The 25587-nt window shown below is 49.0% G+C and overlaps 9 protein-coding genes across 9 annotated transcripts; 4 read left to right on the forward strand and 5 right to left on the reverse strand.

The window, feature by feature from the left end:
* Positions 1-612: 612 nt before the first annotated feature.
* On the reverse strand, positions 613-2179 carry F5Y00DRAFT_247146 (manganese and iron superoxide dismutase). Its single transcript, XM_048009247.1, has 3 exons — positions 1898-2179; positions 1567-1725; positions 613-1503 (listed from the first exon to the last, which is right to left on the reverse strand). The coding sequence occupies exons 1-3, from the start codon at positions 2097-2099 to the stop codon at positions 971-973; spliced, it is 894 nt and encodes a 297-aa protein (XP_047861070.1). The 5' UTR covers positions 2100-2179; the 3' UTR covers positions 613-970.
* A 221-nt stretch (positions 2180-2400) lies between these two features.
* F5Y00DRAFT_247147 (tyrosine tRNA ligase) lies at positions 2401-3996 on the reverse strand. The gene is made up of 2 exons (XM_048009248.1): positions 2880-3996; positions 2401-2824 (listed from the first exon to the last, which is right to left on the reverse strand). Exons 1-2 carry the CDS (start codon positions 3798-3800, stop codon positions 2576-2578), a joined length of 1170 nt encoding a protein of 389 aa, XP_047861071.1. The 5' UTR covers positions 3801-3996; the 3' UTR covers positions 2401-2575.
* A 225-nt stretch (positions 3997-4221) lies between these two features.
* On the reverse strand, positions 4222-6186 carry F5Y00DRAFT_247149 (uncharacterized protein). Its single transcript, XM_048009249.1, has one exon. It carries the CDS (start codon positions 5662-5664, stop codon positions 4519-4521), a length of 1146 nt encoding a protein of 381 aa, XP_047861072.1. The 5' UTR covers positions 5665-6186; the 3' UTR covers positions 4222-4518.
* A 1017-nt stretch (positions 6187-7203) lies between these two features.
* Positions 7204-8279, forward strand: F5Y00DRAFT_255532 (mitochondrial deoxynucleotide carrier; the record flags this gene model as incomplete). The annotated part of the gene is made up of 2 exons (XM_048010298.1): positions 7204-7236; positions 7341-8279. The coding sequence occupies 2 exons, from the start codon at positions 7204-7206 to the stop codon at positions 8277-8279; spliced, it is 972 nt and encodes a 323-aa protein (XP_047861073.1).
* Positions 8280-8479: 200 nt separating this feature from the next.
* F5Y00DRAFT_181373 (apolipo protein O-domain-containing protein) lies at positions 8480-9674 on the reverse strand. Its single transcript, XM_048005007.1, has 3 exons — positions 9544-9674; positions 9390-9479; positions 8480-9321 (listed from the first exon to the last, which is right to left on the reverse strand). The coding sequence occupies exons 1-3, from the start codon at positions 9568-9570 to the stop codon at positions 8650-8652; spliced, it is 789 nt and encodes a 262-aa protein (XP_047861074.1). The 5' UTR covers positions 9571-9674; the 3' UTR covers positions 8480-8649.
* Positions 9675-9788: 114 nt separating this feature from the next.
* On the forward strand, positions 9789-12726 carry F5Y00DRAFT_247152 (mitochondrial intermediate peptidase-like protein). Its single transcript, XM_048009250.1, has one exon. It carries the CDS (start codon positions 9981-9983, stop codon positions 12381-12383), a length of 2403 nt encoding a protein of 800 aa, XP_047861075.1. The 5' UTR covers positions 9789-9980; the 3' UTR covers positions 12384-12726.
* An 850-nt stretch (positions 12727-13576) lies between these two features.
* F5Y00DRAFT_273303 (WSC domain-containing protein) lies at positions 13577-14563 on the forward strand (the record flags this gene model as incomplete). The annotated part of the gene is made up of 2 exons (XM_048013152.1): positions 13577-14080; positions 14259-14563. 2 exons carry the CDS (start codon positions 13577-13579, stop codon positions 14487-14489), a joined length of 735 nt encoding a protein of 244 aa, XP_047861076.1. The 3' UTR covers positions 14490-14563.
* Positions 14564-14786: 223 nt separating this feature from the next.
* On the reverse strand, positions 14787-18728 carry F5Y00DRAFT_247155 (DNA repair protein). The gene has a single exon (XM_048009251.1). It carries the CDS (start codon positions 18452-18454, stop codon positions 14942-14944), a length of 3513 nt encoding a protein of 1170 aa, XP_047861077.1. The 5' UTR covers positions 18455-18728; the 3' UTR covers positions 14787-14941.
* Positions 18729-18958: 230 nt separating this feature from the next.
* On the forward strand, positions 18959-25542 carry F5Y00DRAFT_181399 (putative SCC2 protein). Its single transcript, XM_048005008.1, has 3 exons — positions 18959-19569; positions 19697-19877; positions 19971-25542. Exons 1-3 carry the CDS (start codon positions 19389-19391, stop codon positions 25330-25332), a joined length of 5724 nt encoding a protein of 1907 aa, XP_047861078.1. The 5' UTR covers positions 18959-19388; the 3' UTR covers positions 25333-25542.
* The last annotated feature ends 45 nt before the right edge of the window (positions 25543-25587 follow it).

Consider the following 25587-nt stretch of genomic DNA (forward strand, 5'->3'; position numbering starts at 1 on the left):
AGGTCTTATAGCGGTAGCCAGCTGGGTGTCGCAGAAATTACGTTTGCTTTGCTTTGCTTCGCGTTGCTCTGCTCTGCATTGCATTGCTCCCCTCGCTCCTTGTCTTACCTACCTATATAGGGGCATACAGCCCAACCCGGATCCAGCGAATAGTTGGATTTTGACGATATGATGACGAATGGCAAATGTTGGCACGGTAATTGGTGAACGAAAAGACGACGAAAAGACGAAAGACGAGGGCTGCGATAGCAATGGCAATGGCAAGGGTTGATGGTTGATGATATCCAGGCGTTAGCCGTTTGCGAGCGAGCACGCACTTACCTTTTTTTGTTTGATTTTCTTGTCTGCTTCGACAGATGATACCTGATTCCAGGCGTACGAACGTGGGGGTTTAAACGGATATTTTGCCCCCTTTTTTTCTCTTTTTTTTTTTATGTGTTTGCTTTTTTCTTGCTTATAGTCGACGAATAACGGCGGCTACGGGCTCTTGAGATACCAACAACACACTCCCTATTTGTTATGTATGTTAAGCTATCAGTGGATTAGGTAGTTTTGAAAAATCGCGGGAAAAGGAAGATTGATAAATAAAATAAATACGTTCACGGTTCACAGTTCACATTGTTCTTATAGACTTGGTGATTGTTGAATAATCTGCCGGGGGATATTATCCAAGCGCCCAGTTCCGCATCTTAGACAACAAAAGGATATTCCCCGAGTGCTTGGCAGTATCGGATATTTATTCATACCTCATTGCACTTTACCAAGAGGAGGATCTGATAAAACTCGTTGCCTAGGTAGACACCGATCATCCACCACCATGAAGACGTACTACCCCTTGGTAATATCACGTACATTTTGAGTGTATAGCACATGGCCCTCCCTTAATTTTGAAAGGGGTTTTGAGTATGGTACAAGTCGAACTGCCCGGAAGCAAAAGTCTCCCGCTTGTTCATGCCGAGTCATTTCCTCATCATGTCTTGGGTTTGGGCCTATTGATGTTCGCTGCGCTCTCAACGTTGTTCCAGTTGATGACCTTCCACCAGTTCTCAACGAACTGCCTCTTTCCTCCTACGCCACGGGCTCCGATACCGTAATCTCGTAACCATACGTGTTCCCACGTATTTAAACATAAGAGGGGGATGACGTCGGTGCCACCCGGCGCGGTCTTGTTGTGGGGTACGAATCTGGCGCCAACGTCTCCGCCGGCTGCCGTCTGGCTGCGTTCTAGCCAGCTCTTGGCCAGACTATTCTCACTGATGCTCTGGGTGTTCATGTCGAGACCCTGGCGGCGCCAGTGCGCTGCCGTGTACGGGCTCCCCGCTAGGTAGGTTGTCAGAATGCGCAATTCGGTCGACTGCGCGTTCTTGACCAGCCACACGAATCCGGGCCCAAACATGGCCATTGCCGTGACAAGAAATTCGCGACGGAGCGTTTCGATCGAACTGAATTGCTTTGACAGCTCGGTCTTTAGTTGGTGGGGGATTCTTTCTTCATCGGGAACCTCTTTAGGCATATTGTCAGTATTGTCCTCAGTTATTTTACTCTTGTACTGTCTCCTTGACTCACCCTGTTCCTGTAATTCCGGATCGGGAACAATGCTGAGATTCTTGAAAAAGAAATGGTTGTTATGTGCCATGGATGCATAGTTAAAGATAGGTGCTTGTGAAGGCTCTCGCGCGGTTGACTTAAGGATTGATAGGGCATCCTCATGTTCATAATCAGTACCTAATCCTAGTGTTAGCTCTTAATGCTTTAATCGGTTTAAATAAACGCAATGGCGAATGGCGAATGGCGAATGTTGAGTGTTGAGTATTTTGTTTCCCGCAATACCGAAATAGCGACTGGAAATCAACTGTTCTAACTGCCCTGCCCAACGTGTATAATTATGTTGACGTACCAGCTGTTAAAATATTGAGCCTCTCTACGACAAGCTGTTGGTATTGAGTCCATGCGAAATCGAAGCCTCCTGGAGACAGTAGCCCGGGTACTCCATCTTCTGGATTGATATCTAGATGGGGGACATGGTGTATTGAACGGGACGATGGTGCTGGACGCCATAACCGGCTCGCCCTCGGTATCCGTAATCTGGGTCGTAGCATGGTTGTGGTTGTGGAATAGGTATAAGACACTATTTCATAGCTCCCAATCACTTTTTTTTTTCTGGCGTACGAAGTTAAAAGTTAACATGCGCGAGCAGCGAAAGTGCGCTGCATGTTGATTGGTCAGAAATAAATTCGGCAGGGGAACATTGAATTCCCCGTGAATCCCCCCATGCCATGACCTATGTAATCCCCCCGTGCGGACCCTGTTTTATCACTATACACTAACTATAAGAGATACGGCCACTTATAACCATTACCATTACCTAGAACTTCTTTCGTTGACAATTACAACACAAGGGCTAAACTAGATTAAATCACACTTCCAAAAAGTAAAATAAATAGAAATCTTGTAATAGTAATAACCATGATATTTATCTATCGGCTCCAAGGGCTCCAAGAAAATGCAAGACACCAATTTATGTGTTAGCATCAGTTCTACGAATACGGAATACTGCCACGAGGTATCATGAGTTTTATTTCGACTCTTCGCTTCCACCCTCCTTCAACTTCAACTGTTCTGCCTTCGCCGCGAGCGCAGCTGCACGCTTGGCCGGGTCGCCCTTGTCCTTTTGCTTCTTCACTTTTTGCTGCTTTTCTTCCGACGGGTAAGCTAGCTCTGCAATCTTCTGCCATTCCTCTGATGCCTCGAACTCGCTCCTGATAGGGTCTAAGAGCTCGTTCAGCGCTTTTGTCAAAGCAGCCTTTAGGAGCTGGGGAGTGAGCTGCGTGGCGATTAGTATTATGCAAGATATATTACACCGATTGGGGGCCACTTACTATGTCTGCCTCGTAATCTGCCTTTAATTTTTCAATGTCGTCGTAGATAAGGGGCTCTCCTTCTCGTCTCTCGACTGTGAAGTGAGGTTTTCCTCCAGTCTTTATAGCTACCACCCGGAAAATAACATGCTCTACGAAGGCCACAACACCGTTGCCTTCAATCTTCTTAGGTACGCACACGGCCTTTTTCAACTTCTTGGATACCACGTCGGGGGAATCTAGCAGGTCGATCTTAGAGTCCGGTTCGCTGGAGCTCATCTTTTGTGCTTCTCCTAAGCCAGGCACCATCGAGTGCATCAGATGCGCCCTGACCTTGTAACCGATCTTCGGTAGGTTCTCCAGGGCAAACGTGAAGATCTTGCGTTGATCCAGACCACCGAGTTGCGCGTCGACGTCGAGGTACTCTTCGTCCAACGCTTGCATAAGGGGGTAGGTCAGGCCACCTAGGAACGGATCGCTAGTCTGCTTGACGACTTCGGCACCAGCCTTCTGCGCAACCGATATCCTAGTCATACCCTCCAACTTGAACCGATCCATTGTGTAATTCTCGCTTTTTTGGTACGAACTTCCCTTGACGAACTCTAGCTTTGTGATGTCTACGCCCACAGCTTTTAGTAAGTTCTTTACGATATATTCGTAGTACTTGAGTCTTTGCTCGATTAGGTCGAGCGGGGCCTTCATGTTGTCGAGATAGGCGTGTAAGTCGGCGAGGAGGATCTTGACATGGCATCCGGCGTGGAGGAGTTCTGCGATCTTCACCATGGGCACGAAGTAGCCGCAGTGCGGTCGTCCTGTCGTGGCCGTTCCCCAGTAGACTTTGAGGTCTCGTTTCTGATTAAGGATAACATCTTCGATGATTTCGTGGTTGAGAACTTCGGTCAGGCCGACCTTGATCAAGGCAATTGACTCTTCGGGAGTCATCTTTAAGAAGGAGAATTGCTCGAAGTCGATATGGTTTGCGAAACAACGTAAGGGACGCTTTCTCCCGTCTTCAAACTTTTTTTTTTTCAAACTTTTTTTTATGTTTATCGAATGTATATATTTTAGTAGACGTGTACCTATTTATTTCTGAGTCAGAGGGGTATTAGGAGGGGCACCGATTCAGGGACATGTGGGGCCGCCTCCCGCCGGAGATATCGTTATCTAAATTGGGCTAAGCTTCGTCGTACCTTGTACCAATGTATCTGTTTCTACGGATCCGTAAAGGTACGTGTATGAATACGAAGTACATCAAGTTAATTGAGCGACCACCAACACACATATGTACCTTAGGTAGGTTAGGCAAAACGGGTAAATGCTGCTCCTATCACATAAACTTCATTGTTTGATTTACGGAGGTACATTTTAGTAAATTTCGTATATTTTCAATTTCTTCTGATATCCTCTTGCATACAATACACTTGAAAGGTATCCCGATTAACTCGATAACGCCGTAGGATGCATCACCCCTTTTATGCAAGATATATACCTGAAATAGCCACGCATGTCTGTACCTAGGTAGCTGCTATGTAAACTGCCGGGCACCCCCAACAAAAATGATGTACCCGCCAATTTGGCCGTTCGAACGCCTGTAAATACAACCAGATTCCCCCAACCTGAAATACCTACGTAACTTGAAACATAATCTCTCAGATTGGATTCATTCTTCCAATAGTCCTAACGTATCAAGTTCCGTCTTTACTAGTCGTTCAAATTCCTCGCGATCGATTCCTGACGCACGGGACAGCATAAACAAGCTCTTAATGCTTCGAGATACGTGCTGCTTAACGCCGAAATCGTTCTGCTCTTGCTTCGCTGCCGCCGCCTCGAGTTTCTCAACCGAAGCGTTTGATCCGGTGCTCGAAGCAGGCCTCGGATAAGGATGAACTATGCTTGGATCGTCACCACTTCTCGAATGTGTAGAAGGTGACTTTGGCCTAGGGGCAAGTGTCCATGCGCCCTGAGTTTCGTTGATTTCTATCTCCTCCTCGTCGCTGCCGTTGCTTGGCCTAGGGCCTAGACCTAGAGGCGGTGCTATTTCATAATTTGCTTCCTCGTCCGGGTCATGATTGTCCATAGCTGGTTGGACATCGTCGTACTGAGCATAATAATCTTCCTCGGCTGTCGTGCTGACGCCACGAGTAGATTGTGGAGCAGGCGATCTTTTAACAGCAGGAGTTCTCGCAGGTGTCGCGTCATATCTTGCCCAGTAATCATCGTCGTCGTCGTCGTCGTCGTCCACAACAGGAGCAACTTGGCTAGCTGTAAAGCCGTTGCTCTGAGCTGATTTCGACTTGGACTCGTTAAACTGCCTATCGGCTTCGCCAATGTCTGAAACGCCACCAAACGATAAAAACGGAGACGGCTTCTCGGCTACATTGACTTCGCCCACTTTCCAACCATCGCCTGTAGGATCTCCAACGCAATAAACCAGGCGGAAAGTTAAGCCGATATCTTTAAGTAATACGAGCGCTTGGAGAGTCTCCTCGTCCACCCGCCGATAGCGGATTTCCGTGTCATACTCCCAATCAACTTCGACCTCGCCAGATACAGGATGGGGTTCTAGCCGATCGCCCTGGGCAATCTCTGTCAATTTAGGAACATTTCCGGGCTCATAACACAACAGGCGAATCCACGGTTCTGAGCTAGCTGATGATAAAAGCTGGACTCGTTGCCTAAGAATCGGGGAGAGAAGTGGAAGAGCGTTTTCTGCAGGTTGGGCTGACAAGGCGGCGGCTGGTAGCGAGGGTAACAGAGGTCCTAAGACTTGTTGAACGTCCGGTTGCTTGACTGTTGAAGCTGCCATGATTTCCCCAGAGAGTAGAGATTCTGGTATCGTTCCGTATGCTGCGGTGAGAGTTCACGAGTCAAAAGTAGGCGTTACTGGAGCTTCTTATTTGAGTTCCTCGAATAAGTGGACAGTGGAGCTTATCACATGCAACGAAGGCCTGTCAGACGTTCCTTCAGAGGCTGACGTCCTATTTTGGTTACGCGAACTACGCTAGTCAACGTTATATTGTTTCAGGGTCAAGGGACAGAAAAGGTAAGCCGTATAAAAATGTAGAAGAGAATTCGTGATAGTAATAAGAGAAAGAAAGAAGGATAGATGACGAGACAGGATCGAAAGGGGAAAAGAGGCAATCGTAAGGAGTCTGTTATGTACGTTATGTATGTTGCAGAACTCCAAAAGAAACCAATAGTTTTAGCGACTTAGAGAGTCCCACTCTAAATCTGGGGAGAGGACGAATGGACGAATGGCAGGCATAAGCTCGGGCGGGCGGAAGCTTATTCAACTTAGCGAATTAGGCCTGTTAGTTAATAGGTACACACATAAGTAAACTTGCCTTATGTTAGGTCGAATTTTAGTGGTCGAATACTCCTCCTAGTCGGCGGAAGCGCATGCCTAGTGGGGCTTGGCCCTGAATTAATTAAAATGAAAAGATTGAACAGTTGCAAATATCACGGTCATATCAGCCCCGCGATGGACGTAATTATGCATCTGGACGCATTTTCTAATGATACGTTGGATTGGAACCGGGGACATTGAAATGCTCAAACTAGGCTCCGAACCGATGATGTTTGATTCACATTTACACGTAGTATAGCCCTGTCATACCACCTACAATATCTGTCGATCCTACCATTGCAACCTATTGTAGTGTAGGTTATTGCAGAACATTGCAGTGCACATTGCAGGTAAGCTACATGTCAATATAGCAGATTGGTTGTATGTAAAAGTCCTATCAATTTACGTCACTTTTTTGGGGTCAAGTGCTATTATTTAGCCCTTCTGCCCTTTGAAATTTTGGATCGGCTTTAGAATTTTCCAAATTCCCGATGGAAAGCGCCATCTCGCGGCTTGACGTAGTAGTTAAGTATTTCAAGTGTAACCTAAAATTTTAAGATCGCGGGATGCACCTTACATGTATTTGCTGACGGTCGTACTTCGTTCGTTCGTGCATCTGTACCTAACCTACTTAAGGTAAAGGTAGTGTTCACAAGATCGCCCGTAATTAATCGGCCGAGCCAGTCGAGATTCTCTTAGCTCTATCGGCATCGTCACGCGTCTCAACTAAACCCCGTAGCCCTTGTTCGCCGGACTGCAAGTGGCTACGGGCTACGGCACGTGCTGCAACTTTTGCTATTTTCTACTTACAAACATTCAATGATCTTACACTACATCATCGCGCAGTACAACAAATCTCCATACCTCCATACCGTCCATAGCTTGCGCGGGGCCGCACCCGGGAATTTCTAACGCACGTTAATCTCGCGGGTTGGAAAACATCCTAGCATCATATCCCGAGTTACACCCCCTAGTCCCGGGTAGGGCCGTTGCGGATGTATGTCGAAATCTGGCCCACGTCTCAAGGATGAGGTACGTACCTAAAGCTTAGTTTTGGCCCTGGAGACGCAATATACCTCATTAGGTACATGAGACAAAGGAGTAAAAACTGACGCTTTGTCTCGCGATTACTAAAGGGCTCACGGCTCCAAGTCGTAACCGCCGGGGCTACGGCCGGTCTGATATCCCGGTTCGTAGTCGCGCCTCTCGACGTCGTCAAGATCCGCCTGCAACTGCAATCGCACTCGCTCTCAGATCCGCGAACTCACCTCGACCTTCGCGGTTCTCCCATCTATAAGGGCACTATCGGCACGTTCCGCCACATCGTTGCTAATGAGGGCATCACCGCCCTGTGGAAGGGTAATGTACCCGCCGAGCTGATGTACGTCGCGTACGCCTCTATCCAGTTCACTACCTACCGGTCGACAACCCAGCTACTACGCGCCCTTAACGGAGACGCCCGCCGGCTCCCGCAGTCCGTCGAGTCCTTTGTCAGCGGTGCTGCGGCCGGCGCAGCAGCTACCGCGGCTACGTACCCGCTGGACTTGCTACGCACGCGGTTCGCGGCCCAGGGCAACGACCGCGTGTACGCGTCGCTGCGGCGGGCTATAGCCGACATAGCGCGAGACGAGGGCGTGCCTGGCTTTTTCCGGGGACTGGCACCTGCGTTAGGGCAGATCGTACCGTTCATGGGGCTCTTCTTCGCCGTGTACGAGGGCGCGCGGCTGCCGTTGGGACAAGTCGGTGCGCTGCCTTGGGGTACGGGAGACGCCACGGCTGGAGTCATCGCTAGCGTCGTGGCGAAGACGGGCGTGTTTCCGCTCGACCTCGTGCGCAAGCGTATTCAAGTGCAAGGCCCCACGCGGAGCCGCTACGTCCACAAGAATATCCCCGAGTACGCCGGTACGGTGAGCACCATTCGTCAGATCCTGGAGAGGGAAGGGGTTAGGGGCCTTTATAGAGGGTTACCGGTTAGTTTGCTTAAGGCAGCTCCCGCGAGTGCTGTCACGATGTGGACGTATGAGCGGACTTTGAATTTCCTGGTTAGGAAGGCGGAGCGTAATGCTGAGTTGTAAAGATAGGATAGGCACGGGCGGCCGCGTATGGCATGTAAATTAGCGGATCCCATGACGGCGTTGAATAAAATCAGGATAGGTATTGCGGAGAGCAACTTGTAAAATATACCATGCGTTGGTTTACCAAGCAAACCCTTTAATACTTATTGATTTAGTTTACGATCAAAGTTGTTGTTTGAAGATGAGCTCTGTAGACTTCAGTCTTACGCAAAATAGAGCAACGGGAGATGTATACAACAACATATGTACTTTCAATTACACGTCCAATAGTAGGTAGTTGGTATCCTTCCCAGCCTCGAACAAAGCAAATTTTGTGTCTATTCGTCTAAAGTACAAGGCAGTATTCTCTTCGAAAAGACTTCTCCTCTATCTATTTACCCTTCTTTACCCAGCTCTCGACAATGTCGCGGGTGTTGCTGACCTTCTCGTCGACGTAGTTCTTCCCGACATCGACGTGGACTCTGGCGAAGCGCAAGGCGTCTTGGATGCTTTGTCTCGTCTTAAGATGAGCCTCGGCTACGGCGGGGAATCGGCGCTCGTAGTGCCATAGCAGGTTTGACACGTTGGTCATGGTGACGGGGAGAAGCAGCCAGCCGGCGCCGACGCCGAAGGCTAGGGGTACCGTGGCCCGTAGGATGATATTGCGGTTCCTTGTGATGATGCTACCTGTCATGGATGCTACAAGCACGTATACTAGTCCTGGCATCAATTTCTCCCCGCTCTCCCGCGGTGGCGCTAGCGATGCGATGGTTTCGGTGAAGGACCGTTCCAGGTGGAATGCCTTGTCCATGGCTCTGTTTACGGCATCCTCCGTAGCCACAGCATATCGGTATAAGAATAGACGAGCTTTACCGACCTCTACGGCTAACCGATCGGTCGGCGTCGGACTGTGGTGTTTTTGCTCTGGTTGTTCGACTGACGTCGTTGACGATGAGAAGGATGCTTCTGATATAGTATCTGAGGCTGGTGACGGGACTGGCGTATTGGTGGCTTTCGGGGAGAGGAAGGTCTCGTAATCGTCGTAGATAGGTTTCTTGGAATACTGTCGATGTGTACGAATTAATAAAGCGCCTCACTGATATATTAGTACTCGGAGGAGAGTAGCCGTACGTGGTCGTGTGCGGGTGCTTCAGCCAGCGCAACCGAGGGAAATAAAGCTCCTCCGGCAAGAGTCGCAGCCATGAAAGGCGCAGCGACACGCTATAGTTTTACAATTCAATCAGTACTTCAATAGCTAGATCAAATAGTCAAGAGGTAAACTCACCCGTCGCAGCAGCACTCTCGCAGCCATGTTGCGCTCAATTGGGGTTGGCAGTGCTTGGAATTATGAAAACTTGGAAGCTTCTTTTTTGAGAATATTCAATATTGGACTGCAACGATGATGTACTATGTACGTACAAATCGGCATGTACCTTTTTTTTACCCGGCGGTTTCCGGGTCGGGCCCTCGGCGAAATTTTGGTTTGTACGCAGGTACAAACGTAATTGCGAACCGTCAATTTCCGTGCGGCAGCGGCAGCTTCATTCCACTAGGGCGTACAGGCGAAACAATTGCACTTGAACAATTAAACATTATTTGTAGGGACATTTCATATTTCTTTCACTCTTTTCTTTTTTTTTTGTTAATGGTAGGTAGTTTCCTTGGGGCTTTGCTTTGGGTTCAAAGTTTCTAAACTACCTACATAAGAATGTTCAATACGTCATGATAAAGACTATGCGCTCAGGTCTATGGACCTGCTCAAGATGTCTCCGACAAGCTTCTCGAACTTCTCGAGTTCGGGACCAAAGGCGGTGGCTCTCTTCTGCGCCTGGCGCCGCTCAAGTCGACGCCTCACAGATACCGATCGATCATTCTCCTACCGACCTAAAACATGACGATGCACTGTTGCGCCAGATCTTCGACTCCCCGCCGACCTTCAAAGACTTTGCTAAACCCTTCTTCAAGATCGCGAGTCGTGAGAACGTTGGCTTGTTCAGAAACAAATACCTAACGTCACCACAAGGCTTCCTCACATTTGCAGATGTCACGATTAAGAGATCTCAGAAGCTGGTTCACAAGGTGCTCAATGCGTCGACGTTGGAAGAGTATAAGGCGGTCGTGAGAGACCTAGATAGATTAAGCGATCTACTATGTCGAGTCCTGGATGTTTCGGATTTCGTGCGGGTAACTCACCCCGATGAGAAGATTCAAGCAGCTGCGTCGCAGGCATGGTCGCTGGTCTACCAGTATATGAACCAGCTAAACACTGCGACGGGTTTAAGTGATCAGCTAGGGAAAGCTCTCGCTAATCCAGAGGTCATGGCTAGCTGGAACGAGGAGGAGCAGACAGTTGCGAAACTACTACAACAAGATTTTATGAAGTCGGCAATACACCTCCCACAAGGGTCGCGGGATCAATTTGTCGACCTATCGCAGCAGATTAGCGAACTAGGGTCGTATTTCGTCCAAGATATGCAACCCGAACAGAGATTTCTCGAATTCCCCAGTAGTAAATTATATGGAATGAACCCGCAGATGGCTCGGAGGTATACCCGTGGAGGCGTTATCCGGTTACCGACGTTGTCGCCTGAAGCAACAGTGGCACTGAGAAGCGTGCATGACGAGGATACGAGAAAGGCCATCTACTACGCAACCCGAACAGCCTCCGGCAGGTCGGTCCAAATCCTAGAGGCTTTGCTACAATCGCGAGCTGAACTTGCAAAGCTGTCCGGGTTCGAAAGTTATAGCCAGATGGCTTTGCATGATAAGATGATGGCTAAAACACCTGAGTCGGTCCATCAGTTCCTTCTAGCTCTATCTAATCGCAATGCACCGCTTGTTGAAGAAGAGATTGCCGCCCTCCTTCGAGAGAAGAGCAAAACGCAGAACTCCACAGCAACTGATCTCCAACCATGGGACAGAGACTATTATATGGAGAGTATTCGTTCATCTATGAGGTCGCGACGACGTAATGATGATTTTCTATCGTCTTATTTCTCACTTGGGACTGTCATGCAAGGCTTGTCGAGACTATTTACCCGCTTATACGGAATCAGGCTTGTCCCTCAAGACACACTTCCAGGAGAAACCTGGCATCCGGACGTGAGGCGGTTGGATGTCGTGTCTGATACAGATGGACATGTCGCGGTCCTATATTGCGATCTTTTCTTCAGAGATGATAAGTCTCCTAACCCAGCACATTTCACAGTGCGTTGCTCCAGAGAGATATCAGAAGCCGAAATCCAAGAAGTGGCAGAACGAGATGCAGTTGGTGTCGAAGGACTCCCCAAATTCGAGTCTCCTATTGATGCGGCAAACGATGGGATGCATGTGTCCCAGAAGTCCGGCTCCGTCAAACAGCTGCCAACAATTGCGCTAGTTTGTGATTTCGAAGAGAATAAGGGACGCGGACCTGCCCTCTTAGATTACTATCAGATGGAAACGCTCTTCCATGAGATGGGACACGCCATCCACTCAATTCTAGCCCGGACTTCTTTACAGAATGTAGCCGGAACCCGATGCGCGACTGACCTAGCAGAGCTACCATCTACTTTAATGGAACATTTCTGTGCAGACCCCTCTGTTCTCGGGCTGTTTGCGCGACATCATGTCACAGACGAACCATTACCCTTTGATATGGTCGTGGATAAATTAAACATATCTAGGAGATTTGAGGCATCAGACAGGGAGAACCAGATTATACTAGCCATGTTGGACCAGCAGTATCATTCGACCCTACCACTTGATAGCACATTTGATTCTACGAAGATCTATTTAGACCTCCAAAGGAAATTCGGGAAGCTCCCGTCGGATCCACCAGGAACTAGATGGCAAGGCTTTTTTGGCCATTTGTTCGGCTACGGCAGCACCTATTATAGCTATCTCTTCGACCAAGTCCTCTCTAAGCGCGTATGGCAGGTTGTCTTCTCGGCGGGTCACAACGGGGCCGCGCTTGATCGAGCAAACGGCGAGAGGCTAAAGGAGAATCTGCTCAAGTGGGGAGGAAGCCGAGATCCTTGGCGATGTTTATCAAATGTACTGCAAGATGAGCGCCTGATAGATGGGGACGAGAAAGCTATGAGACTCGTAGGAACGTGGGTAAATAAGGACGATGTCCATGGTTAGCATGGAAGCATGCTGTATATACCCTTGCCATAGCCAATGGCACATATACTGAAACCAGTACCCCTTTACAGCAAATATTCAACATGAGGGCTCTATGGAAAGATGCTCCTTTCATATTAGAGGTCCGCGGTGGATCTTATAGAACTATGAGCTGTACGAATTATAGTGAAGACTACATACTTGGCCGTATAGACTCGGATTACATAGAGTCGAATAAAGATAGTTAAATGATCAAGCACGTATATGAGCTATCTCAAACCTTGCCGTAAGGTATCTTTATTAGCCATGCTATGTAAACTCCCGTTCTCTCATAGTAGCGGCATGTATGAAATGCATTTTACCTCCACTATTTTTATGGTATCAAGCTATTTGCTACCTCCTAGGACATCCCTTCAAGGTATTACAAACATGTAGGTACATGTTGATTTATGGAAACTCCGAAATCAGTGTCTGCACGCTTCATCCCTTCTACTAAGTTCGTTGGATGCAAAATGAGGTCGTGGAAAGACGGTTCTTACCGAGGGTGTTTCTTTCGGAAGCTTAGGAAGGGATAGGGGAAAATAAGGAAGGAGATGCCCAGCTGTGGGTAGTATGAAGTAGCGACAGGTTTAATAGAGAGAGTGTGTGTGACTTAGATTTAAGTCGTTTTACATACTACAGGTACCTCGTCGCTTCTCTCAAGGATGCAATGGTAGGCATAAGGGGTCGGCCTTTACTGCCTCATACACGTACTTACCCACGCCTCCTGCCATCTATCTACCCTAGCTGCTCTTACTCCTAGTTTAAGTAGGCAGGCATGCAAAGGTTTGAATACTTTGTCCCCATCTCTTGTGACAGGGCTCTATTACATTTTCACATCAACAACAAACATTAGTTTTGCAAAGGACCATTGACTTACTATCATCATCGCTGTTAATACTACCATTTTTCGCTTAAAGGCTTCATTTTACCGTGAACATTCATACGAGGACTCCAGATTTATTTCTGTCAAGGTGATTGTCGAAAGAAGACACCAATTCAATCTACAGACAGCTAACCCATAGAGACAGATCGTCAACGCCAGTCCTCTATTATTATTCTAGAGCCCTTGCTATCTCCATGTAAGCAAACTACTGCCCAAACAAGTATCTTGCTAAGCTTACATGTTATAGATACGAATACCACACTATACACTATAACAAAATAATAGAGCAATGGCATCCTACACATGCTCAGGTGTCCTTGGCCTCACCATGCTGCTGGCTACAGCTCCCCTTGCGGTGGCACATCAATCCCAGCCAACATGCCCAGCCATGCCTGTTGCTTTCGGAAACACCACCATTTCAACCCACACTACCAATAACACATTGATCGTCGAGGCCGACGCACCCAACTCCAGCCCTATCCCTACTGCCTCTCCTCGGCCAGAGCTGAGAATCATCGACGAGGATCCCGTGTACAAATATGTGGGATGCTGGTCTGATGTTGCCCTTATGAACCCCGACGTACATTCTCTCGATGGACCCTACCTGGTGAAAGCAGGCCTCATGAATGTCCACGTGTGCGTGGATTTCTGCCGCAACTCTTACAAGAACAAGAACAAACAGAACCAGACTGGCTACCGCTACGCCGGCCTTGAGATAGGATCTCAGTGTTGGTGTGGTAATAATATCTCGAAGCACAGCAACCACTTAACTGACGACGTCTGTGATATTCCCGTATGTATAATTCAAAATTAACCACCTTCGTTTCTCACCCTTACACCCCCTTTCCCCTGGACAGCAATGGAGTCGGACCAATTGAAACCCTTTCGTCTCTGGGAATATACCTGTATCCACTACGCTGGCTACTTAGCCTCTTACTTTGTGAAGTACTTACTGATATTTATCGTTGTAGTGTGATGGTGCCAACACGACTGCGTGTGGTGGACATCTCGCCATAACACTATACAACATGACGGAAAAGAAGACTCCTGGAGATAACAATGGAATCGGCGGAAACGGAAGCAATGCCGGAACTGGCAACCAGCAGCCAGAAGCACCCCATGATCAAGCGGCACTACAAGCCGTGGGGGTGGGCATCCTCGTTCTGGCTGTGACTTTTGCCTTGGGCTGGGGTTGCTTGTAAGGAGCAATATAAAATTGAAAATCGACGAGTGAGGATATATATGTGTGGATGAATGATTAAGTTTGAGATCGGGTGTTACTATTTGATTTCTTCACACTCCTTAGATCAGAGCCAGCGTTTGTTACAGCGTCATCTCTTAAGGAGGCGTTACGCATTGTTGTCTACTGAGTTAGCTGTCGCGGGGGAAGTTTGCGGCTTATACCTCTAGATATAGGTATTATTGGGCAGAAGAGCTGATTGACCAGCTGAAGTACATGAAAATCGGAGATGAAACTGAATAGTAGATAGGTGGCATTCGTTGTTTAAAAAGCGTTATCAGGTCTAAATACACCGCTTCGATGATAAGAGCAATCGTTTTTTTTTTATATACAATGCTATGTGCTCCAAGTCTTCTATCGTGTCGCTTATGGTAATGGATATAAATAGGGTCATGTTCGGCGTCATTTAATAATTCATATATCCAACGGCCCTAGCCCCCTGTCCCGCACCGCATTTTGTACTTCCATCTTAACCCGTCCTACGACCTCACGCCACGTCTCTTTACCACGATACTCCATCTCCTCGCCCCCATCCCCACCGCTATCTTCTACCAGGTAATCCAGCCACCGGACTAGCTTAGCCGCCTTGTCCATGTCCTTCTCTTCTAGCACGACGCGCACCAAGTACTTCTCTAGCATCTCGGCGTCCCGCCTATGAGGACCTTCGTCCCGCGTCTCCCGGTGCCATACGTTGAGCATGTCGCGGATCTCGGGGAGGCTCGTTAAGCCGTTGGATGTGAAGCCGACTTTGGGGGGGCGCGGGTTAAAGCGTAGGCGCGTCTGGCCGTTTGGTAGTAGGGCCGCTCCGGGCTCCTGTTCCCCATTGCCGTTGCCATTGCCACTGCCGATGTCCGAGTTTCTCTTGTTGTTTTGGTTGTGTTTAGATAGGTCTAGGGCGGAGCGGACACGTCGTCGGCGTTGATGGTCCGCGATGACTTCTTGGCGGACTTCCTCCGGTAGCTCGGCGAGGAATTCCGGGTCTAGGTCTTGGACGTCGTTGGGGTCGGGCTGCTTGGCGATTGTGGTTTGTACGATTTTGGCGCTGGCGTCGGCTTGTCGCTCGCGGGCGCGGGCGAAGAGGTTGGGCACGCGGCGCTTGGTTGGGGTTCTTTGCTTGAGGGGCTGGATGGTGCGGTCTCGGCGGGGGGATTGGGGGAGGGGGGTTTGTCGTCTGCTTCGGGGTCGGTATTGTTCTAGGATTTCGGCTTTCATGTCGTCTGGTAGGGCGTTGAATACTTCGGGGTCGATCTCGGGGGGGATGATGGCGTCTACGGGTGCTGGACTCTGAGTCCTGGATTTGGTGGCGGCTGGTGTCAACTCGTCGCGGGGCTCCGGGATAGCTCGACGGCCTTGCTCCATAAGCCGGCTTCGAATGTCCGGGGGTAACTCGGCGATGACTGCGGGATCGGGGTTGGACGGCATGATGAATTGGGTTCCGCTGATGTTTAAGGGGGTATTTGCTTTGGCGTCCGCCTTGCTCGCTTGAGATAGCGCGAATGCCGGATGGCGTTCTGGCTTCGGTTTTCGCGGAGTCAAAGGACTCTCTGTAATCGGGTCTTGCGGCTCGCTTCGAGCTTGCCTCGAACTAGCCTCTTCTGTACCGCTGCCATCTTGGATCGGCTCGAGGGCTGGCTTTTTGCTTAAGCCGGGAGTACGGAAAGCACCGAAAGTCAGCTTCTTTTGGCTCCCGTCAGGTCCGGACAGCGAAGTCTTGATCGGCTCGAGTTTGGTCAACTGTACGCCTAAGCCGCGAAGGTCGCCCGGGCTGAATTTGTAGGAACGGAGTATCGAAACGGCTTCTTTACCTAAGACTTGATAGTCGTGGGTGGCGACACCGAACATGACGCTTTTGTTGAAGGTATCGCATTTGCCATGTCCCAAGTGTTTTGGTGGATCAAGGGGCGCGTCAAATGAACGCCTCATGATCTTCATCGTGAGCTGTTTACCCTTGACCTGCTCGTTTAGAAGACGTTTCTCTAACTCTTTACATAAATTAAAGACGAACTCCTCGGCTTCTTCCTGGCTGATGAACCGTATTCCCCAATTGACTTCAGCTGAGACTGACTTGCGGATCGGTTGTTCACCGACCTCCGTTCGGTCGATGCCCCGAGCATATTCCCATAATTTTTCACCCGTCTTCGGACCAAGGGTATTGATTAGGCGTTCTTTGGAGGTCTGCCGGACATCGCTTACCAATTTCACACCGATCTCTTCTAGTTTCCCGGCGATGCTATACGCGACCCCGGGTAGGTCGTCGACTTTCAAGTCGCCGAGGAAGTCCAATACCTCTTCTGGCTTGATCTGATATTGGCCTGCGGGCTTGGCTTTCCGAAGCGCGACTTTTGCTAACAGAATGTTGCCTCCGATTCCAACTGAAACAGCACACCCGGTTTTTGCCTTGACTTGTTCTCTTAAGGCCGAAGCTATCTGGTCTGCCTTTTCCTGTTCCCTCCAAATACTGCCCTCGTCGACCCCGGAACCATCTGAGCCAACTGCAGATAGGAGAACGGAGGTGATATCCACAAGAGCCTCGTCGATGCTGACGCTCTGCACGACGCCGCCGACTTCTAGAATGCATTCGTAGAACGACTTGCTGGCTTCTTCGTATGCTGGAAAGTCATATGGGAGTACTTTGAGATCGGGACACAATTCCTTAGCTCGCTTCATCCACATGCCGTTCTTCACGCCGTATTTCCTCGCTGGATAGTTGCAGCTGGCTATTTCCGAGCCGGATCCTGTCCCATGTGCAACAACAGCAGGTTTATCAACGAATTCGGGTGCGCTTTTTAGCGAAACTGCACAAAAAAAGCTGTCGAAGTCAACGTGCATTACGTAGCGTCTCGCGCCGGCCTTCTTTTTTGCCGGCTTTTTCTGGGGACCTTTCTCGGCGGCGAGCCTCTGCATCCTAGACTTTAACTCGGCTTTCCAGGTCGATAGATGATGAAGTCTACTTTCAGAGTAGTATTGCTGGATGAAATCTGGATTTGCGGTGGAAGATTTCCTCATCCGCGGATCCTGCAGAAGTAATGCGTTATGCTCTTCAGAAGTCATCGCCTTTTGTTCTTCGACTGATGGACCGGGCTGGGTGTCATCTTCGACGTCATCCTTGGCTTGTTCATCAGGCTCCTTAGTCGCTTGTGGTGCCGTAGATTCCGGGTATTCGACCAGCATCACCGAGTCTTCGTCCAACTCATCGGAAATGTCCGGTGAGTATTGCGGCCGTTGCAATACGCCCGAAGGTGTTGCGGGCTCAGCAGGCTCATTATTATAAGTATATTTAAGAGCTGACCCTGGCCGACTAGATGAGATGTCTCCGAGAGGCTTTCCGTCGATAGACTGCGCAATACCTTTAAGCTGACTATTATAGAAACTACTCTCGGTTTGCTCCCGATATCTTGCTAAGGGCGATTGCGGACTGGATTGTGTGGATATTCCAGTCCCACTTAGTTTCAACGTCTTCTGCCTGGGGCTCTCGTCTATCACCCGGTAATCTGACCACGGTAGAAGCCTTCCAGCCCCGATAGAATCTGTAACCCACGCAGGCTTCACCATCCTGTACTTGCTAAAGTCGACCATCTTTTTCGGTGGTAAGCTAGATGCGATGATGTGAGTTGCCATGGTCTTGGAATCTAAATACTGGAGAAAGCCGGCGCCATGTTGAACCAGATCGCGATGAAGAACTTGGAGTGGCGGCTGCGTATAGCCTATAACGTGCGCGACGACCCCCTTGAAGATTTGGGGCTTGTCTGTCGACGAAGCTCTCAATTCGGAATCAAGATTCTGTAACTTGATTTTCTTGCGGCGAAAGTAATCTCCAAAACCGCCAAAGGCGCTAGGCTCATATTCCTCGCCCGCTTCATCCGAAAAGGTATGGTCTTGTATACGCTTTCGTACAGCATTTGAGTTGGCATCTAAACGACTCCCCATGTTGACGGGATTTTGAAGTTGATCTTAAATAATGAGATGCCTGGTTTTTATATTTACAAAAGAATCTACTCGATGGCCGGTGGCGATCTTTCGATGGGAGGTCATCTTGGAATTGACGGGGTCTTAGCTGTATCGAGCATAAGACAAGATGAGTTGACTTGATTCGGATTTCTGACAACACTGAATATTACTTAAGAGAAATTGAAAAGTTTATGAATATCGACTTGCTTGATCTCATCATTCTTCACCGACAAACGTGTAGTTGATAAACGCGTGGCAGAGCGACGCTGATTAATGAGACGCGGGTAACGTCACGTTGTCCCGTGACTTAATGTAGGCTATGATACCATTAATTGAATGAATTAAGTGCATGCATATGTAAATAAGTCGATATGTACTTATCGAAGCGTATAAGCACGTTACCTGTACTTAGGTACCTATTGCAGGTACATAATGGAATGCGCGTGCGTGGTAAGGCGTGGCAGGTTCCCCGGTTTTGGATACCTTAGGCTAGGTACCTAGGTACTTAGGTACTTATCTGGCAATGACCCGTCCCAGCCTTGAAACCCGGTCTGCAAACCGATCAATCAAATTACCTAAATCTTCCTTGAGTTACGCAAGGCTGCGCTATCAGGCTGTTCGTTCGCGTCCAGCCAGCATTTCCAACATCCAATCCTTGTCGCTTCTTCAGACTTCACATATTTACTTCCTAACCAACAACAAACACTCCATCGTTATCGCATCGACTTTCGACTTTCGGGATCGCAATTCAACTCGTTTCATGGTACTACGTATGGAACGACCTACACGCTTACCCTGTCCTCCACGGTAAAAACGACTGCAATGAGTTGATAGCATAACGGCTTCGACGTAGCGGGAAACCGAGTAGCTTGGCCATCGTGGATAATACGACTAAGGTGTCGGTAGCGCTATCATGGCGAACCCGTATAATGGCGACCAGAACGGCCAGAATGGCATGGTGCCTCATTTCGACCAACAAGCCTATCCGCAAGCCAGTCCCGATGTCCTCCAGCGACAGAATGGCTCGAGACCCTTCACGTTAAATGAGGCCCTTCCTTATACGCCATTCACCTCGGTCTTTCCGTTTGAACCAGGTGAGTCAGCTTCTGAAGTCGCACCTTCCTTCTCTATTGTTGTAGCGTTTGCGCGCACAAATTTAAAAGTTTTCTTTCCGCGTTTCCGCGTGACCTGAACCTAACGAGAACTTAAAATGTCGAAAAGATATTATCAGCAATCCTACTATCGGATCCGGCCCGTTCGCACCGTCCCTTACCCGCCTGGTCTCGAGAGAAGATTACGATGCCTTAAACCAGGAGGCCGAGAATTCTGGCCATTCTAAACGTATCGAGGGAAGCCTTGAGTTTGTGCAGAACCTTCTCAAGGCCGATAAGATCACGAAATTGTGAGTATTTTTATCGCCATCAACTCGCAATGATTGCTTCTTGCTTCTAAGCTACACGTAGCTAGCCGTTCTAACTAATATCAATCACTACAGTCAATTCAAGTCTGCGCCGAAAGCTACCTCTCTAGTCAAGCGATCGTCCCAAAGTCTGGCCGATGGCATGTCCCCCTTTGCGAAGATGGTTTATGATAATACGTCTATATCCTTCCACTGCTCTACTACCGAAACCCCCAACATCTCAACACCCAATGGCCACAACATGTCGCCACGGATCGCCAAGAAATCGCCCAAGGCGCGTAGACAAGAACCGCCTAAGGTTGTTAAGCACAATCCAGCTACTTTAAATGCGCAGGCGGTTGCTCACAATAAATCTCGGATCGAGGTCCATCTTCCTACACGAAAGGAACTGGACGCAGCCGCGTCTATGTATACACCAACAAGACCGCCTGTTCCGCCTCACTCCTCTGCAACGCAAGCTCAGTCCCAGACAGTTTCACTTGCGGATATAATGGTGACGCCAAAGATACCAACTCCCTCGGCCTCGCAAGTCCCACAAGTGGCTTCTCCATCAGTAACCAAAGTGAAATCCGAAACACCCCAGCCAACGCATGCCGCTCTGGAAACCCCCGAACCGCTAGAAATTTCTGGGCATTCGTCTTCTGTAATGGGCCAAAGCCTACACGGCTCATTATCAAGCTCCTCTAAGCAGGGTAAAATTAGTATTGAAATACCCGCAGCGAGCTTTAATAAAAACGAATTTGCAGTGGTCCCTGATTCGCCAGATACCCCTGCTCATTTGTCAGCGAAGAGGAAGCACACTTCTCATGAAGAACTCGAAGACCCCCTCGGGGGTGAGCTCAACCAGCGTGAACTCGCCAATGCCGCGTTTGCAGATCTGCGTAGATGCTTCCAAGAGATATTTACTGCCGAGGATCACCTGTCAAATCAGTACGCATCGCATTTAGTAATATTGACGAATGAGCAGGAACCTACTATGACGATAGCTGCACATGATAAAGCTCAAAGGCAGATAAATAGAGCCATTGACCTTGGGTGTTTCCGCCAGGCCCCCCTAGATGACCTTCTCCGAATCCAAAGTTTAAGCGAGGGTTCTTTGAAGCATGCCGATACGCTTGAATTCAAACTGGATGAGGCATGGGGTGAAACCGATGTTGGCTTTTGGGTCCAGCAGCTTCACGATATCGAAATGGGCCTTAAAGCTGCTCGTACGTCATTCCGCATTATGTGTGGCGGTCGAGAGGAAAAGCAACTGTACTCCGAAGACTTGATTCAACAAGGCCTAAATCTATTCAGAAATGTTATAGAGGACATAATCATCCCTACGGCTGAGCTACGGAGCACCGGTCCGACGAGTAACTTATTTCGCCTCCTTACGATACATAAGAAGGCCATTAGTACTCTATTCACGACCTGCCAAAAGGTCTTTTCCCTAATGTCAGACCTCATAGCCAGCATTGACCTCTCTGAAACCGTCGTGCATACTCTCGAGTTCGTGGCATCGCGTCTCATTTTCGTTGAGAACGCGCATACGGAGAAAGATTCGGTCGTCGGGGTCCAAAAGTTTGACACGCTTCGTTTGGTAGCTATGAATGTTTTATCGCAGATATTCCTCATGAATCCCTCCCAGAGGGAAGGCATCTTCAATGAAATTTTGACGTCCCTTGAGAAGCTACCTATCGGTAAGCAAAGTGCAAGGCAGTTCAAGCTTTCAGAAGGGAAAAGTATCCAGCCTGTCTCGGCCCTGATCATGCGACTAATCCAAGCAAGTGCCGGGAAGGTGGATGATCGCAAAGAGAAGCTTCGCGGCCGGATGATGCAGACCATAGCAGAAGATGAGGGGAATAGCGACCCCGTCTCTTCCGCTGAAGGTATTAATGGGAAGGCTGAGACTACATATGCGATCAAGACGGAAGCATCTGCAGCAGTTCAGCACTCGACAGCTATCCAGGAGCTTCAGGCTCTTGCAAAACCCCTGACCGATGGCGCTTACCGCAATGCTACGTATGTCGTCAACTTCATTGTGAAGCGGGCGCTAAGATCGACCAAGTCGGGAGACACCCCGTATCGAAATTTACTAGATCTGTTTATAGAAGACTTCACTACATGTCTAGATTCCCCGGATTGGCCCGCGGCAGAGCTGTTGCTGCGGCTTACGATGTACATGATGTTCCAGCAGATGGACGGCGATAAAAATGCGGCGCCGGCGAGGAACATGGCATTAGAACTCCTGGGCGTTATGGCCGCGGCCATAACAAAGTTACGATCCCACGTCAGGAAGACCGCCACCAATTTCGAAGGCAGCGACTCGGACGAACTGGGACGATGGCTTGCTGATCTAGCTCTAAATGTCTTAGAGGGTAACAAGTCGATGGAAAAGACGGTCGGCTGGCTAGGGCCGTATCGCGTCGTCTTAGAATATCTGCAAGATCGTCTAAGCGACGATCCCTATCTTAAAGGAGCTATATCATATCTGATAACGGATTGGGGGTCACAAGTCAGCCTCGGGTACGATTCCGCCGAAGGTGAAGATTCGGAGGAACGAGACCGTGAATTTGGGAGGATTGCATTTCGCCTCCGTAATATGATTGAGGATCCGAAATGGCTCTCTCGGGAGTATAGCTTCAAATCCGTGGTCTCCAATTACGCAAAGCTCTCCCACTCGATCATCTTGCTCAGATCGAGTTTCTGTGCGTCATTCAAAAATATCCTGAACATACTCATGGGATCCATGACTACAGATCAGGCAACTGTGCGTAGCCGTAGTCTCAAGAGCGTTAATCACGTGCTTGACACCGATCCTACCATCCTTGACGGCGACGGCGCTTTCATCGAGCTCATCCTCCAATGCTCTAACGATCCTTCACCTCAAGTGCGCGATTCAGCTCTTGGCCTTATAGGAAAATGCATGAGCATGCGCCCTAGGTTGGAGGAGAGGATGACTCCAACGGTAATACAACGATTCCACGATTCTGGGATTGGCGTGCGGAAGCGAGCAATGAAGTTGGCTAAGGACATATACTTAGGGAACGATAGCAAGGCAGTTAGGAGCAAGATTGCGTATGAATTGTTAATCCGTACGCAAGATCCAGACGAGGGTGTACGAGAGCTCGCCAGACAGATGATAGAAGAAGTTTGGATTTCGCCTTTCTATAAGGATGACGACTCGGTAGCCTTCAAGCAATCTCTCACCGATCATGTCGCCCTCATGGTCCAGACTGTTAAGCATGGAAACACCGCACTCATTCTTGATAAGCTCTTTCAGGCAATACTATCGCCCGACTCCAAACTTGTTGAAGCTAATGTCAGAGTTTGCGCAAGACTTGTTGCAAACTTGGTTGACCTTATCAACAATCCCGAATCGGATGATCCATCAATTCCATCCAGTAGAGACGCCTTCCAGGTTCTCATGATATTCGCAAGAGCGGACCCGAAGCTATTTACCTTTGAGCAGATCCGACAATTAGAGCCTCATGTCGCTAGCGTTAGTACCAGTGAAGACCTAGCAGTTTCGAGAGCCGTTGTTGTCATATATCGCCGTGTACTACCACAGGTATCCAGCGTGCATTCGAAATTCCTTTCCGATGTTCGCAAGGTTCTTATGCCTGCTACCTCTAAAGTAACTAGAGTACTCCTTGACGACGTTGTAGCTTGTATATGGATCATTAGCGAACTTCTCCAGTCATCCGAAAACCTCGCGCGCCTAGTACTATCATGCCTTAAAGGTATTCAACTATTAAATAAGAAGGGGCCACTTGACCAAACAAAGATCAGACAGTTTGACCGATATTCTCTTATCGTTGGGATGGTCGGTAAACATTGCAACCTAGATAGCCACGTGGACCGTTTCAGGTCCGATTCTAGTCTGCCAAAGTGGAAGGGCTCCGTGTCGAAACTCATGGTAGACGTTCTCGTCCCTTTTGCAAACCCCTCGCACCCAGCAACTGTGAGACGGCCAGCATTAGATGCTATTGGGCTAATCTGCCAGACCAACCCTAGGAACTATGTTGCTGCTAATGTCTATACAACATTCCAGCAGGCCTTCGACGAGCGTATCCCTGTTTTAGAGACGATGGTTCTCCGATCTTTCAAGGAATTTCTCCTAATAGAAGAACAGCGGTCTGAGCAAGCGGCCTCATCAGCAGCTACCGGCAAAGAGTCCATTAAGAAAGACTTGAAGGTTATGGGTAGTACTAGCTTTGATGATGTGGCGAGCGCGACCACGCAGCGGTTCCTCAAGGACATTACTCGCATTACTCTATCGACCTATGATGACCACGCCTTCCTAGCTATGGAGGTGTTGGCAAGTATTAATCGACAAGGTTTAGTGCACCCGAAGGAGACCGGTGTTACCCTCATTACACTTGAGACTTGCCCAGTGTCTAGAATTTCAGAGCTCGCATACCACGAGCACAGAGCGCTTCACGAAAAATACGAGAGCGTGCTTGAAAGGGAGTATGCAAAAGCCATACACTCAGCCTTCCAGTACCAACGTGACGTCGTCGGGGACCCGCGAGGTGCGACCAAGGATTCGTTGACGCCGAAACTTCATCTTCTCACCGAAGTACTAAAGATCAGCAAATCCAAAAATCGCGTTAAATTCCTTGAGAAGCTTGTTGGGCAAGTCGATTTTGATCCATCAAAGCTTCCCACAGATCAGGCATTGTCACCGCACGTCGAGTTCTCTCGCTTTATAGTTGAGAATATTGCTTTCTTCGAGTTCGTCACTGTCGGCGAGCTACAGGCTACAATTACTGCCATGGAGAAGATGGTAACTGCAATAGGATCTGGTATTGCCCAAGCTATCGAGTCCGAAATCTTCCAGGTACGCATAGACCAAGCCTCTATCTCCCAGGAACCCGTTGGTGGCGGGGAACAGCCAGCGGCCCCTGCGCCACCTCCCGTTGATCAGCAACGGCTTTGCCAGTTAGCAGCTGGCTCGACTATCCTCCTTATTCTTTGGGAGGTACGCACTCATCTACGTCGGTTATACGGGCTGGGCTCCAATCGACGCGAGAATAATAAAGGAAAGGGTGCCCCGAAAGATCTTACTAAGACCCCAATAAAAGCTCCAGGGGTTACCGGAGACAAAGTCTGGGATGACCTCTCCAGGATCATGTCTGCATTGGATACGCCGGAACGCATGATGGAGCAGTGCAGGGCGTTTGTGGAACTTCTAAACGTCGACAGCGAAGTCAAAGTCCCTGATGAAGAAGAGTTTGACCTTGAGGGTGAGTCAATACTTACGGATGCCGAAGGTGAAGAAGACGCGGTCGATGTTGACCCCCGCGGTCGAAAGAGAAAGGCGGGAGCCGCTCCTGGAGGACGAAAGAAGCGAGTGCGGTCCAATTCAAAGCCCAGACCCCGAGGCCGGCCTAGAAAACAGAGCATGGAGGCGGTGGAGGCGGACTTAGGTACCGACATGGAATGGATTTGACGAAGATCATCGACCTCAGAGTTTTCCACGGTATAAACATAATGTTCAATTCTCTATTATACCCTCGCAACTATACATATCCACGGACAACCATCCCCGTATACACAAAGAGATAGAGGGTGGGAAGTGCTACATTACCGCACAGCATGAAGGGTACATTTATGAGCATGAAACCTGGCGTTTAGAGAGCGAAAAAAGGGGGTATCCAATTCATGGTATCCGGGATTTGTGAGGAAACTGTTTTTTTCCAAACGT

Source organism: Daldinia vernicosa (genome assembly GCF_022497035.1).
Source record: "Daldinia vernicosa strain CBS 139.73 unplaced genomic scaffold F5Y00scaffold_61, whole genome shotgun sequence".
NCBI classification, from domain to species: Eukaryota; Fungi; Ascomycota; class Sordariomycetes; order Xylariales; family Hypoxylaceae; genus Daldinia; species Daldinia vernicosa.